The 15555-nt window shown below is 45.0% G+C and overlaps 1 protein-coding gene across 1 annotated transcript in view; it reads left to right on the top strand.

Annotated features, from left to right (window-relative positions):
• KDM3B (lysine demethylase 3B) overlaps window positions 1-15555 on the top strand; it is a 92291-nt gene that overhangs the window by 47819 nt on the left and 28917 nt on the right. Inside the window, exons 8-11 of the mRNA XM_049785986.1 lie at window positions 2962-4195; window positions 5261-5462; window positions 11403-11617; window positions 13721-13873. Coding sequence (XP_049641943.1) covers window positions 2962-4195; window positions 5261-5462; window positions 11403-11617; window positions 13721-13873 — 1804 coding nt within the window. The remainder of the gene's footprint in view (window positions 1-2961; window positions 4196-5260; window positions 5463-11402; window positions 11618-13720; window positions 13874-15555) is intronic.

Here is a 15555-nt window from a genome sequence, read left to right as displayed (position 1 = left end):
CGACTTGTCATCACTTTATTATAAAAAGTTATTTGGAATTTAATCATTTGGAGGAAAATAAAAGACCAAATTATTTTCCATTCATGAGTGTGTTATTTTTTTTAAGGGAAACTTGAGGAGAGAAACTTGAGCTGCACAGGTGCTGGCTCCCTACAGTCATGCAGGTGTTGAGGCTGCTGGCCAAATCCTGCTAGAGACAACAGTAGAACCTCAGAGCTATGTCACTGTTTGCTTCCCCCCCCCCCATACACACAAGTTTGTCAGTGGGGGGTGGTTAATGGGAAGGGAAAAGAAGAAGGATAATGCACTTTAAAGTTTTGGTTTTTTAAATGCCACAAAGCATTCTCTAAAGCAAATGTCAGCTGAAGGCGAGCTGTAAGTGATCTGTCTGGTTCTCATTTGTTTTGATATGTTTTTGAGCCACACCCAGTGATGTTCAGGGATTACTCCTGATTCTGCACTCAGGAAACACTCCGGGCAGTGCTCAGGGGACTATATGGGATGCTGAGGATTGAACCCAGATCAGCTGCCTTTAACTTGCAAGCACCCAACCCACTGTATTATCACTCTGGTTCTCAGTTCTCATTTCTTTTTTGTTTTTGTTTTTGTTTTCTTTTGGGGGGGGCACACCTGGCAGCATTCAGAAGTTACTCGTGGCTCTGCGCTCTATGCTCCTTGCAGGCTCGGGACCATATGTGATGCCGGGAGTGGTTCATCCTGGGTTGGCGAAGTGCAAGGCAAATGCCCTAACACTGTGTTATCACTCTGGCCCCAGTTCTCATTTTTTATGTCTCCCTGAAAGAATGTTCTAAGTTCATACCTCTTGCGAGTTTGATGATTATCTTTTTGTGCATGGGTTTGTACATTCCCTATATGTCTGGGACTTCGTTCAGTTCTGTACTCACGGTTCCACAAATAGAGCTTGGACTATGTGGGGCTGGAGTCAAACTTGGGTCTGCTACATGCAGAGCAAGCACCTTAAACCTTGTATTTTCTTTTTTTTTTGGTTTGAGGTTTTGGGCCACACCTGGCAGCGCTCAAGAGTTACTCCTGGCTCTACATTCAGAAAAAACTACTCCTGGCAGGCTTGGGGGGATCATATGCTGAGGATTGAACCTGGGTCAGCTTACCACTGTGCTATTACTTCAGCCCTTTCCCCTCTTTTTGGCAACAGCTTTTTTATCTAGATTTTTTTTTCAATTATGGTAAAAGAACAAAACTTATATTTAGTTAATACTCTGGGCTCATCCAGGCAGTGTACAGGGCATCATGTATTACTCCGGATTAAACCCATGCTTTCAACTTGGCCTATCTGTCCTATTTTAATTATTTTAAATGTGTAATATGGACCAGAGATAGTACAGCGAATAGGCCACTTGCTTACACCCCATATGGTCCTGCATACCTCTAGGAGTGATCCCTCTGTGCAGACCCAGGAGTAAGCCCTGAGCACTATCAGGTGTGACCCCAAAAATAAAAATGATAAAATAAAATGTACAATAATGATGCCAAAAAGATAATTCAGGGCCCGGAGAGATAGCACAGCGATGTTTGCCTTGCAAGCAGCCAATCCAGGACCAAAGGTGGTTGGGGTGGTTGGTTCGAATCCCGGTGTCCCATATGGTCCCCTGTGCCTGCCAGGAGCTGTTTCTGAGCAGACAGCCAGGAGTAACCCCTGAGCACCCCCGAGTGTGACCCAAAAACCAAAAAAAAAAAAAAGATAATTCAATGGACTGAGTACATACTGTATTTGCCAGCGTATAAGACGACCCCCTAATTTTGCAGTTAAAAACATAGGTTTAGGTCTGTATTTGCTGTATCAGACAGAACCTTCCTGTGCTGCAACTATATGTACCACAGTGAGCCAGTCACAACAAGCAAAGGTTATACTGTAATAGACTTCCTCTCTGACTCCGGCCAATCTGAGCAGGCTTTTTACAGTGTAGATTGAGGTCCAGAACATTGTCTAATTTGCATGCATCATAAACCTGCTTGGATTGGCTGAGTTAGAGAGGCGATCTGAGCAGCCTTGCAGTGATTGGTGCAGGATCAAGTTGAAAAATTCGTTTTGTGGCAATATTCAGACAATTTTCGTTTAGCGGCATATTGAAACATTTTTCGGGATATACTCGGCGTATAAGAAGACCCCTGATTTTCAGTTGACTTTTTTTGTTTCAAAAGTTGTCTTATATGCCAGAAAAATACGGTAATACTTTTTTTGTTTCAAAAGTTGTCTTATATGCCAGGAAAATACGGTAATTTCCATGTAGGAGGCCCAATTTAAAGCCTAACACTGCATTTGGCCCTGAGCAACAAAGTCAGGGTGTGACCCACAAACAAAATAAATTTGTTTACAATAATCCCCCTAAAGTCATTGAGGTAGATAGTATTATAGGATCTCTGATTATATTTCAAGGAAATATTAATTCTGTCCAGGAACCTTTTTTTTTTTTCTTTCAATTTCCTGATTATCCATGTATTTCCAAATTGATACTTAGAAGCTTACATGGCCTCCTAGTCCAGTGTCATCTACACATCAGTGGCAGTGGAGAGGCAGGAGCAATAACAATTCATGTGTAGCTCATCTTTTTTTTTGTTTTTGTTTCTTTGGGCCACACCTGTTTGATGCTCAGAGGTCACTCCTAGCTAAGCGCTCAGAAGTTGCCCCTGGCTTGGGGGACCATATGGGATGCCGGGGGATCGAACCGTGGTCCTTTCTTGGCTAGCGCTTGCAAGGCAGACACCTATCCTCTAGCGCCACCTCACCGGCCCCATGTCTAGCTCATCTTGAGAAAGATACCTTGTATGTTCTTTGTGTTTTCTTCCCTGATAATAGTTGTAAAAGCAGTTTTCATGGAACTGTAGGAAAGGACAGTTTTATCTTAGAAGGATGTTTAGAAATGATCAGGAGGTTCTCCTGAGAGAAGCCAGCACCACTAACATAGGCTCTCTTATTTTCAGAGCTCAAGAAGTTCTATTCTGGCCTCTTCTGGATTTGGAGCATCTCTCTCAAGTTCATCACAACCTTTGACCTTTGGAAGCGGAAGGAGCTCGTCCAATGGGGTCCTAGCCACGGAGAACAAAACATTGGGCTTCTCCTTCGGCTGTAGTTCGGCACCAGAGTCTCAGAAAGATTCTGATCTCTCCAAAAACTTGTTTTTTCAGTGCATGTCCCAAACGTTACCTACCAGTAACTACTTCTCTACCGTTTCTGAGAGTTTGATTGATGACTCCTCCAGTCGAGACTCATTCAAACAAAGCCTTGAGAGCCTCTGTAAAGGCAGGTCCACTCTTGGAGCAGACACTAAATTAGGCTCTAAGGCTGGCAGCTCTGGGGACCGGAAAGTGCCTGCCGAATCTATGCCCACCCTCACACCAGCCTTTCCCCGGAGCCTCCTAAATGCCCGCACCCCAGAGAGTCATGAGAATCTATTTTTACAACCCCCGAAACTATCCCGAGAAGAGCCCTCTAACCCTTTCCTGGCATTCGTGGAAAAAGTTGAACACAGCCCTTTCAGCAGCTTTGCATCTCAGGCATCCGGTAGCTCCTCAGCTACCACAGTCACCTCCAAGGCAGCACCCAGCTGGCCCGAGTCTCACACCTCTGCAGATTCGGCATCTTTAGCAAAGAAGAAATCTCTCTTCATCACAACCGACTCCTCCAAGCTGGTTTCTGGTGTTCTGGGCTCAGCTCTGAGCACTAGTGGTTCGAGCCTCTCTGCTATGGGGAATGGCCGCTCCAGCTCACCCACCAGTAGCCTCACCCAACCCATTGAAATGCCAACTCTTTCCTCCAGCCCCACAGAGGAGAGGCCAACTGTGGCTCCTGGGCAACAGGACAATCCTCTCCTCAAAACCTTCAGTAATGTCTTTGGCAGGCACTCAGGCAGCTTTCTGTCCTCCCCGGCAGATTTTTCACAGGAAAACAAAGCTCCTTTTGAAGCTGTGAAAAGGTTCTCACTGGATGAGCGAAGCTTGGCTTGTAGGCAGGACTCGGACTCCAGTACCAACAGTGACCTGTCAGATATGAGCGACTCTGAGGAACAGCTGCAGGCCAAAACTGGCCTGAAAGGGATTCCAGAGCACCTGATGGGGAAGCTGGGCCCCAATGGGGAGCGTAGTGCCGAACTGTTGCTGGGCAAAGGCAAAGGGAAGCAAGCCCCCAAGGGCCGGCCTCGGACCGCCCCCCTGAAAGGTGATCCTGCTGGGGCTATCCTTGGGCTGGCACTGACAGTGGCTTTGACTGCCTGCTCTGCTCTGGGGCAGTAAAGGCACTCTGCTGGAAAGTTCTATAATCTTAGAGAATTACATATCCCACAGGGACCAGTAGAGGACCCTCAGCAGACCTTCTGGTTCAGGGCAGGATGCATCTAAACCACACTGTAAGAGGGATCTCTGTCCTGTATAATACTAACACCACAAAGCATAAACCTTGATCTTCCTTGCCAGTCTGTTATTTTTGGTAGGAACTTTCCTTGGTTTCTTTCATCCTTTTCTACTTCACTTTGGCCCTTCTGCTCTAATTTATCTCTGGAGTAATTCAGAACTGGTCTCCATTCCTACTCAGATTTGTTGCAGCAAAGAGAATCTCACCTCTTAGTTTGCGCCTCTTATGCACATTTATAATTCATTTCTCTTCCCAAAGTCCTAACTCCTGATAGGATCATATAAGATCAAATGTGTGAGAAAAAGTCTGAGAGTAAAAGTATTTTCATGGGCCCAGAGAGATAGCACAGCGGTGTTTGCCTTGCAAGCAGCCAATCCAGGACCTAAGGTGGTTGATTTGAATCCCGGTGTCCCATATGGTCCCCCGTGCCTGCCAGGAGCTATTTCTGAGCAGACAGCCAGGAGTAACCCCTGAGCACTGCCGGTTGTGGCCAAAAAAAGAAAAAAAGTATTTTCATTAGTAGTGGTATCCCTTGGAACCCCAGGAGTCCTTAACTAGTAATAGGCCTGTCTTGGGAGATTACACAAATGGCAGTGACTTTCTGCTTGCCTGGGTGTTTCTGTGCCCAGAGTTGTTTCTCTCTCATAAATGGCACACTTTCTACACTGCTTCATAATCCTGAGCTCCCACTTGAAACCTTGCCATTCCTCTCCTCCCTTTCTACAAAGATAAAACGAACATGTTAAGTACATGCCCAGTCATTGTAAGGAGGAATATCAAGGTCAGGCCTAGTATCTATCCCCAGCATGAGTTGTCTACTTCATCACATTTATGTCTCTTTTGACCAAACGTTCTCCACCCTCTTTTGTGCAGTTGGCCAGTCAGTGCTAAAAGATGTGAGCAAAGTGAAGAAACTGAAACAATCTGGTGAGCCCTTCTTGCAGGATGGGTCTTGCATCAATGTGGCCCCTCATCTGCACAAGTGTCGTGAGTGCCGCTTGGAGCGTTACCGGAAGTTTAAAGAACAAGAACAAGATGACTCCACAGTGGCCTGCCGCTTCTTTCATTTCCGAAGGTGCATAGATTCCTCTCTTTACTTCATTCCCAGTTTCCATTCATGATATGAAACTCCCAATCCTTGGCTTGAGTCTGTAAATAGCACCCTCCTTTTCTTCTTATTTTTGCTTTTTGGGCCACACCTGTGACACTCAGGGGTTATTCCTGGCTTTGCACTCTGAAATCCCTCGTGGCTTGGGGGACCATATGGGATGCTGGGGGATCAAACCAAGGTCCGCCCTAGATTGGCTGCGTGCAAGGCAAATGCCCTGTTGATGTGCTATTGCTCTGGCCCTAGCACCTTCCTTTTCACCTTGTTTTCCTTACTAAACTATTTCCTGTCAGAGTCTAGCCCAAGGCTTTGCTGTACACATGGTTTCCCTTGTGAAATGACATGGCATGTGTTTTTATCTTTGAAAGTTGATTTCAGCGCCCACATACTGAGCTGCTACAAGAAAGAGTCACTCCTTGAAACCATAAAACCAATGGCAAAAGCAGGAATCTATCATGGGTTAAGAATCACAAGTACTACTGGCATACTCCTGGCTCTGCACTCAGGGATCACTCCTGGTGGTTCTCAGAATACCATATGGGATACTGAAGATCGAACCTGATCAGCCACATATAAGACAAATACCAACCCTAGAATCTTCTGTCTTTAAAGATAACCTCTTTAGGGGCCAGAGTGATAACACAGCAGGTAGGCCTTGCAGGCAGCCTACCAGGTTAGATCCCCAACATCCCATATAGTACCCTGAGCTTGCCAAGAGTAACTTCTGAGCACAGAGCCGGAAGTAACCTCTTTAGAGGCCAGAGAGATATACAGTAGATAGGGTGCTTGGCTTGCATGAGGCTGATCCATGTTTAATTCCTAGCACCCCTGAGCACTACCATGTTGTAGCCCCAAAAGAAGAGAAAGATTGGCTTTGAACTGAAATTGCATGCCCAAAAAGGACCCTAGCTGTTGGAAGGAAAACAAGATTATTTAAATTGCTTTGTTAATTTATTTTATTACTGTCAGTGTATCTTTTATTTAAAAAGTTAGTAGTGGGGCCGGGCGGTGGCGCTGGAGGTAAGGTGCCTGCCTTGCCTGCGCTAGCCTAGGACGGACCGCGGTTCGATCCCCCGGTGTCCCATATGGTCCCCCAAGAAGCCAGGAGCAACTTCTGAGGGCATAGCCAGGAGTAACCCCTGAGCATCACAGGGTGTGGCCCAAAAACCAAAAAAAAAAAAAAAAAAAAGTTAGTAGTGTATGGGGCTGGAGCGGTGGCGCAGCAGTAGGGTGTTTGCCTTGCACGCTGGGCTGACCTAGGACAGACGGTGGTTCCAATCCTGGCATCCCATATGGTCCCACGAGCCTGCCAGGGGTGATTTCTGAGTGCATAGCCAGGAGTAACCCCTGAGCGTCACCGGATATGGCCCAAAAAAACAAAAACAAAAACAAAACAGAAAGTTGGTAATGTTCTCAAAAGTAAAAGAATAATTAGGGGCTGGAGAGATAGCATGGAGGTGGGACGTTTGCCTTGCATGCAGAAGGTCAGTGGTTTGAATCCCGGCATCCCATATGGTCTCCCGAGCCTGCCAGGAGAGATTTCTTTTCTTTTTTTTTTTGGGGGGGGGGCCACACCCGGTGTTGCTCAGGGGTTACTCCTGGCTATGCGCTCAAAAGTCGCGCCTGGCTTGGGGGGCCATATGGGACACTGGGGGATCGAACAGCGGTCCATCCAAGGCTAGCGCAGGCAAGGCAGGCACCTTACCTCTAGCGCCACCGCCCGGCCCCCAGGAGAGATTTCTGAGCATAGTGCCAGGAGTTACCCCTGAGAGCTGCCGGGTATGACCAAAAAAAAGAAAAAGAAAAAGATTGATAAACCCAAATAAATGGTTGTTCATGTGATGAGAATTCACTTAGTCAGCAAATGTTATTGAAGATGTAATGTGTACCATTCATTATTCTGAACTTTAAGTTAACTTTAATTGTTGTGTTCATGTGCACAGAGGCTAGAATAAAATTTTAGTATTTCAGATGGAGTAATAGTACAACAAAATTTGCTTTGTATGTTGCTGACTTAGGGGTTCAGTTTTGTCCCCCAAACCTACCAGGAGTGACTTTTGAGTGCAAAGTCAGAAGTAACCCCTGAGCACCACTGGATGTGGTCTAAAAACAAAACAAAATAAAACAAAAAGCAAAAAAAAATTTTTTTTCAAATGGAACTAGAGGGCTCAAAAATAGAGTAAGAGTCACAGAGATAGCTCACAGGGCTGGAGCATGTTTCTTGTGAGAGCGGGAGCCATATGTTCAGCCCAAGTCCTTGAATACCACTAAAGAACAGCCCTCAAGTACTACTGAATGTAACAAAAATAAGTAAAACTTATTTTAAATTAATATTCAAATGTAAAGTACTTGACATTGAGTTCAAGTTTATTTCTTCTCTACTTATTTTTGGTTCCTAGAATTAAGCTCAAGGTCTTACACAAATGGAGAGATGGCACAATGATAGGGCGTTTGCCTTGCATGTGACCAACCCTGGATGGACCTAGCATCCCATATGGTCCCCCAAGCCTGCCAGCAACAATTTCTGAGCACAGAGCAAGGAGTAACCCCTGAGCATCGATGGGTGTGCCCCCCCCAAAAAAAAAAAAAAAACAAAGAAACCCACAAATGTAAGATAAATGTTCTCCCACAAAGCCACGTTCACAGCTAGCTGGATCTTATTGAGGGGGTCTTTTTTATTTTTTTGGAGAGGGGGGCAGTTTTTGTTTTGGGGATCACTCCTGGCAGGCTTGGGGGACCATATGAGTGCCAGGAATCAAACAGGTCAGCTTCGTGCAAGGCAAGAGCCATATCGGCTGTATTATCTTGCTGACCCTGGGCATTAGCTTTTTAGCTGAGTAAGAAGTCACTGGAGATTTGTAGTTGATGACTGATAATGATAAAAATCTTAAAAGGATCACTGTGTCCAGCATGGGCTTGAAAGCCAAAAGATTATGAGAAAGATATGCGTTCATGAGAAAAATTATACTGAGGCAAATGCAGAAGCAGGAGATTTTTAGAAGCTTTTAGGCTTATCCAGGTGAAAAATGATGGGGGCAGGAAGGAAATAAATAATAGATGTGATAAGGAATGATTGGATTAAGTGTCGAAAGTGGTAAGGCGTGCCTTGCACTCACTAACCTAGAACAGACCACGGTTCTATCCCCCAGCATCCCATATGGTCCCCAAGCCAGGAATAATTTCTGAGTGCATAGCCAGGAGTAACCCCTGAGTGTCACCGGGGGTGGCCCAAAAAACAAACAAAAAAATGAAGTGATGAGAATAAATGGAGATCGTGGAACTGGAGAGATATTACACAGGTAGGAAGCTTGCCTTATATGTGGCTAACCAGGCTTGATCCCAAGCACCATATATTGTCTCCTGAGTATTACCCGGAGTGATCCCTAAGCACAGAGCACTGTCTGGCATCATCCTCCCCCCCAAAATTATTTTAAATAATTGAAAGTCATTCAAAGAGTCAAAGAATAGATACAGAAAGGCATAAAGCTAATCAATAGAGTTGCATGCCTAATAGGTATCAGAAAAGAAGCGGTTAAAGGATTGTAGAGTTCTCTAACATTTAGAGATGGAAACTATGAGAAAAGATTAGTAAAGCTAAGAAAGAACAGCCAATGGATCATCATCAGGAGACTGCTGAAGAAAGTATTCAGGAAGAAATAAACTGGTAAATGCATGTAATTGGATTTTATGGCCTACAAGTAGCCATTGCATTTCAGATAGGAAATTGCCTTTCAAAACTACTTTTTCGTGAGGACAGAGATACAGTGTAAGTGATGAGCACGTGCCCCCATTACTGCTGGGTGTTACGACCCTGGCCCAAAAGCTGTATCAGGAGTAATCTCCCTTCAGTAATTATTGATTTTTTTTTGTTTTTTGTTTGTTTGTTTGTTTGGGCCACATCTGGCTTTGCTCAGGGATTACTCCTGGCTGTCTGCTCAGAAATAGCTCCTGGCAGGCACGGGGGACCATATGGGACACTGGGATTCCAACCAACCACCTTTGGTCCTGGATCGGCTGCTTGCAAGGCAAACGCCCGCTGTGCTATCTCTCCGGGCCCTAATTATTGATTTTTAATCATAAGGGTTTTGTTTATTTATTTGGTTGAGGGTTTTTTGTTATTTGATTTGGTTGGTTTCATTTTGAGGAGTCACACCCAGCAGTGCTCAGGTTGCTCCTGGCAGGCTCGGAGGACCATATGGGATGCTGGGGTTAAAGCCTGAGTCAGCAGCATGCAAGGAAAATGCCCTATCCACTGTACTATTGCTCCAGCTCATTGTTTTCTTTTTTTTTTTTTTTTTTTTTTTTTGTGGAGCCTCATTTGGTGTGCTCCTGATTCTTTGCTCAGAAAATGTTCTGAGGACCAGATGCAATGCCAGGAATTGAACCCAGATCAGTTTTATGCAAGACAGGCACCTCCCGCCTTCAGGTTTTTTAGTTTGGCTTTTGGACCACACCTGGTGGTGCTCTCGGGCTACTCTTTCTTGATGCTCTGTGGTTGCTTTTAGAAATGCACAAGTACCAGGGATCAAACCCAAAAGCCCTACAGTTAGGGCCAGAGAGATATTACAGAAGATTGTGGAACTTAACTTGCATGCAGCCAATTTGGGTTTGATCCCTGGACCACGTATTTATATTTTATCCCCAGAGAAGACAACTCTGAGTGCAAAGCCAAAGTAAGCCCTGAGCACTGGTAGATGTGGCACCCCACTTCCCCAGCAGCAACAACACAGAAGCCCTGCATTCAAAGCATGTGCCTCAGCTTATTGTGCTCTTTCCCTGGCCCTAAATCAGTAAGTAGGTCCTCAGGGACCATGTGGCATCTGGGATTGAATTAAGCCTCATGCATGCTTGACATACTCCACTCCTTTAAGTGATCTTCCCAGCTTAAGGATAGATGTTTAAATAATAGACTACTGCCACATATGTGTTCCTGGGCTTATGAGCATGGTCTCCACATATACATGTCACCTGCGTCATCCCTCTTGAAATGTGGACTTTCCTACTTTCTTGCTGGGTTGCGTACTGAGGCTCTTTCCACCTTTGGAGAAACCCACATTCTCAAGTGTGTTACTCTGACCCTTTTTTATCCTCTCTCTTCTTCCTCAGAATTTCCTAATAAAATCTATTTTCACTTAAAAGAAGAAAATAAGAATAGATATATTAACAACTATGCCATTAGGGCAGAGAGTGAGTACTATTGTCAAATATAGTGAAATTGGGGGCCACAGTGATAGTACAGTGATTAAAGTACTTGCCTTGCATGCAGCTGATCTGGGTACAGTCCCCAACATTTCATACAATTCCTTTTTCTTGTTTGTTTGTTTTTTTCTTCTTTTTTTTTTTTTTTTTTTTTTTTTTTGGTTTTTGGGCCACACCCGTTTGACGCTCAGGGGTTACTCCTGGCTATGCGCTCAGAAATTGCCCCTGGCTTGGGGGGACCATATGGGATGCCGGGGGATCGAACTGAGGTCCGTCCTACGCTAGCGCTTGCTAGGCAGACACCTTACCTCTAGTGCCACCTTCCCGGCCCCTCATACAATTCCTTGAACACAGCTAGGGTAACTGCTAACAGAGCGGGGAGTAACCCCTCAGCACTGCTAGTGTGACCCAAAACAGCCCCCCAAAAGATTATGAGAATTATTCACGCCAACTGATTTGTTTGTTTGTTTGGTTGGTTGGTTGGTTGGTTTTTTTGGGGCCACACCCGTTTGATGCTCAGGGGTTACTCCTGGCTGTGCGCTCAGAAATCGCCCCTGGTTTGGGGGGACCATATAGGACGCGGGGGGGGGGGATCGAACCGCAGTCTGTCCTACGCTAGGGCTTGCAAGGCACTTTACCTCTAGCGCCACCTTCCCGGCCCCACCAACTGATTTGTTAAGTCTCATTATTTTCCCCTTCTTCTTTTAGGTTGATCTTCACTCGAAAGGGGGTGTTGCGTGTAGAGGGATTTCTGAGTCCCCAGCAGAGTGACCCTGATGCCATGAACCTATGGATTCCCTCTTCTTCCCTAGCAGAAGGGATAGACCTAGAAACCTCAAAATACATCCTGGCCAATGTTGGGGACCAGTTCTGCCAGCTCGTGATGTCTGAGAAGGAAGCCATGATGATGGTAGAGCCACACCGTAAGGCATCTCTTGCTGGTCTTACAGGCACTTCTAGTAGATTTTCTTTGAAAGGACAGAAGGAAGATAGCAGTTTCTATGGATGAATCAAAACTGACAAGTCTTCCATATAGCAAACTGAATAGCTTTCAGTTTTAGGCTCCTAATGGTAAATTATATCTAGCTAGACCTTATTTATTTATTTTTTGGTTTGTTTTTGTGCCACACCAACAGTGCTCAGGAGTACTTCTGGCTCTGCATTTAGGACTTACTCCTAGCGCTGCTGGGGATGCTAGGGAACGAATACACATTGGCTGTGTATAAGGCCGTACCTACTGTACTGTCCCACTCTCCCCCCAGTTTTTTTGGCCATGCCAGAAATTGAACTCAGGGTCTCACACATGCTGCTAAGAGCTTTTAATGCTAAGCCATGTTCCCTCCCCTGGATGTCAAGTCTTTTAGTCTTTGGCAGTTAGAAACCAAAACCATCTCTTTTGGTCTTTTTTGGATTGTTTTGTTTTGGGACCATACCCAGCAGTGCACAGGAAGGAACTCTGAGGCACACACTTCGAGCTCTCTGCTTGGGGTTGCTCCCAAAGGTATTCTGAAACCATGGGGAACTGTGGATCTAACCAGATTGGCCTCAATGCATAGCAAACACTTTAGCCTTGTGCTATATCTCTGCTCCCAGAACTTTTATTTTTGTAAGAAAACATATACCTAATTATGATTTTTTTGGTTTTTTGGTACTGGGGACCTAAAACCATGTCTTGTGAATGCACAGCCTTCACTCCAGCCCACTGAACTAAATTAACTCTGTCCCCAGCAGAATATTTTAGATTGTTATTTGGGTTTGATTCATTCTGACTCCTTTCATTTTGCTTGAACCCAGTTGGGGTTTTTTTTGTTTTTTTGTTTGTTTGTTTTTGTTATTTAGTGTTTTCTGTTTTTATTGAGAGGGAGAGGAAGAAGATTACAGGGGAGGGGACTAGAGAAGGGGACTCTCCTGGTTCTCAGAAAGGAATTTCAGTTTAGGCCCATCTGAAGGGAGTCTGAGGTTGCTGACATATCAGCATAGTCCAGTTGGTTTACCACTAGCTGACCCTCTCCAATGGACAGAATGAGCTCCAGGATGTGGGGAAGACAGGGAGGGAGCATGCAGATGGGACCTTAAAACAATGAGTGGGAGGATAAGGGGGAGGGGGAAGCTGGTAAGGGGCCAGAGCAGTGGCACAGTAGTAGAGCCTTTGCCTTGCACACGGCTGCCTAGACCACGGTTTGATCCCCCAGGCATTTCATATGGTCCCTTAAGCCAGGAGTGATTTCTGAGCACTTAGCCAGGAGTAACTCCTCAGCGCCAAAGGGTGTGGCCCAAAAACAAAACAAACAAACTAAAAAACCGGGTAAGAAGTGAGGCCCCAGGATGGAGGAGGAGTTGGGTGCAGAAAGAAGGGGGTTGTCCTTTCTAGGACAATAGCAGGACTTTTCCTCCTGGGCCTGAGACATGGTGCTGCCCTCAGAAAGTTTAGGGCCTAAAGCTGCCCTGTCCGAGCGCCCTCCCTCTATTTCCCTTCTAAAAAGCAGGCACAGCCCCAGCCTGGAAGTGGCCCCGTGGAAATCCTCATGGCAGCCCCAGACAGACCTGAACCCACCACCACCACCATCCTGGGGGAGGAGAGAGGAAGAGAGGGACAAGCTAGCAGCCTGGACGAGGGCTTAAGCATGGGGGGGAGGAAGGGCAGAAGACACCCCATCAGTGTGTGGGTGTGAAGGAACCCCATGAATCCGTTTTATTATTAAACATTACCACTGCCCTTCTGTACCACGTTATTTAGATATTTACATTCCTCATGATTGTGAGATACTATTTCTAGACTAAGAAAAAAGTGTACGATGAAATCATACCTTATATAACTAGAGAATTTTTCAGTATCTTCACATTATTAATATTAGTTTAAAATGAAAATTTTATGTATTTTATTTTTATGATTATAGGAACACATATTGATGAATCTTTTAGGTTTTTTTGCTGGACAAAACAGGTTGAGTCAGAGGGACTAGGTCTATACCCAGTCTTGCTGTTTGTCAGCATATTTAATGTCAGCTGTGTTCCTGTCCCACCAGAGAAAGTGGCATGGAAACGAGCAGTTCGAGGTGTGCGGGAGATGTGTGACGTGTGTGAAACAACTCTCTTCAACATCCATTGGGTTTGCCGCAAATGTGGATTTGGGGTCTGCCTTGACTGTTACAGGCTCAGAAAGAGTCGTCCACGCAGTGGTAAGTAAATGTTACAGGTAACCTGTAAGTGTCACGTGGGACCTGGAAATGCAGAAATTTATTTGTAGGCCCCTCCCAGGGTGGTGGGTTGTACCACAGGCCTTAGTAGTTATGGTTTATCTGCTGTACTATTGTTTGATTCCATATTGGAAATCTTTTTTTTTTTTTTTTTTTTTGGTTTTTGGGTCACACCCGGTGACGCTCAAGGGTTACTCCTGGCTATGCACTCAGAAGTCACTCCTGGCTTGGGGGACCATATGGGACGCCGGGGATCGAACCATGGTCCATCGTAGGCTAGCATTGGCAAGGCAGACACCTTACCTCTAGCGCCACCACCCGGCCCCCATATTGGAAATCTTAAAATTGACAGTACTCTACTCTAACTAGGGAGGCTAAAAGAAGCTTTCTGCTTTAATCAAGAATTGCCTAATAAGAGGGAGGGATTAAAAAAACAAAAATTGGGACTGGAGCAATAGCACAGCAGTAAGGTGTTTGCCTTGCAAGCATCCAACACAGGATGGACACTGGTTCGAATCCCAGCATTCCATATGGTCCCCTGAGCCTGCTAGGAGCAACTTCTGAGCGCAGAGCCAAGAGTAACTCCTGAGCACCACCAGGTATGACCCAAAAACCAAAAAAAAAAAAGAATTACCTACTATGATGAGGCTGGAGAGATAGCACAACAGTAGGGTGTTTGCCTTGCATGTGACCAACCCGGGATCGAAAACATAAGCAAAAAAAAAAGAAAGAATTAGCTAATATGCAATAGAACATAATATCTATTTTTAAAGATTAGTGATAAGTTTATAAATGACCATTTGTAAATAAATGGTCGTTTATAATTAATGGAAAATTAATATGGAAAAGAACCTCAGAGAGCAACTATTACTGAGTCAGAGAGAGTATAGCAAGTGAAATTCTTTTGCATGTGGCCAACCTGGCTTCAATCTTGACACCATATATGGTCTCTCAAGTACTGCCAGTAATGTTCCTGAACACTGAGCATCACCATGTATTACCCTCCACTGCCAAAAAGAAGGATAAATATAATAAAATGAGAAATTAAAGATTAGGCTAGAGCAGTAGTACAGCAGGTAAGGTGCTTTCCTTACACATGGTTGACCCTGCTCTAAATATTGACCCTGCCCAGTATCCAATATGGTCACCCAAGTACCAATAGGTGTGGCCCAAAAAGGAAGAAGAAAGGGAGGGAGGGAAAGAAGAGAGGAGAGTGGGGAGAGAGAGAGGAAAGGAGATAATATAAAAGACCCTAATGATACTTATGGAGATAGAAGAATATCTCCTATAAAACTTATACTAGGAGGCTGGAGAGATAGCAAGTAAGATATTGCCTTGCCCACAGCTGACTGAAGGATTATCTCCAGCATCCCTTATGGTACCATGAGAACAGCCAGGTACAGTGTTCCCAAAACCAGAAAATAAAAACCACTGTACTCTCAGTTCCCTCATTTATTGACTGAACTTATTAGAAATAAATAATAGCTCATTAGGGCAGACTTTTTAATGATTATATTTCATGGGGGTGTGAATCCCAAATGGGACAAGAGTCCAAGGTCCAAAGATGTGGTGCTGTTGGGTCCTGAGTTGCCAGGGATTACCTGGTCCAATCTGATAGTGCTTAGGGACCATATGTTTGAGATCAAACCACATCATGTCTAGCA

Source organism: Suncus etruscus, chromosome 14 (assembly GCF_024139225.1).
Source record: "Suncus etruscus isolate mSunEtr1 chromosome 14, mSunEtr1.pri.cur, whole genome shotgun sequence".
Classification (NCBI taxonomy): domain Eukaryota; kingdom Metazoa; phylum Chordata; class Mammalia; order Eulipotyphla; family Soricidae; genus Suncus; species Suncus etruscus.
This window is presented reverse-complemented; position numbering and strand designations above follow the sequence as displayed.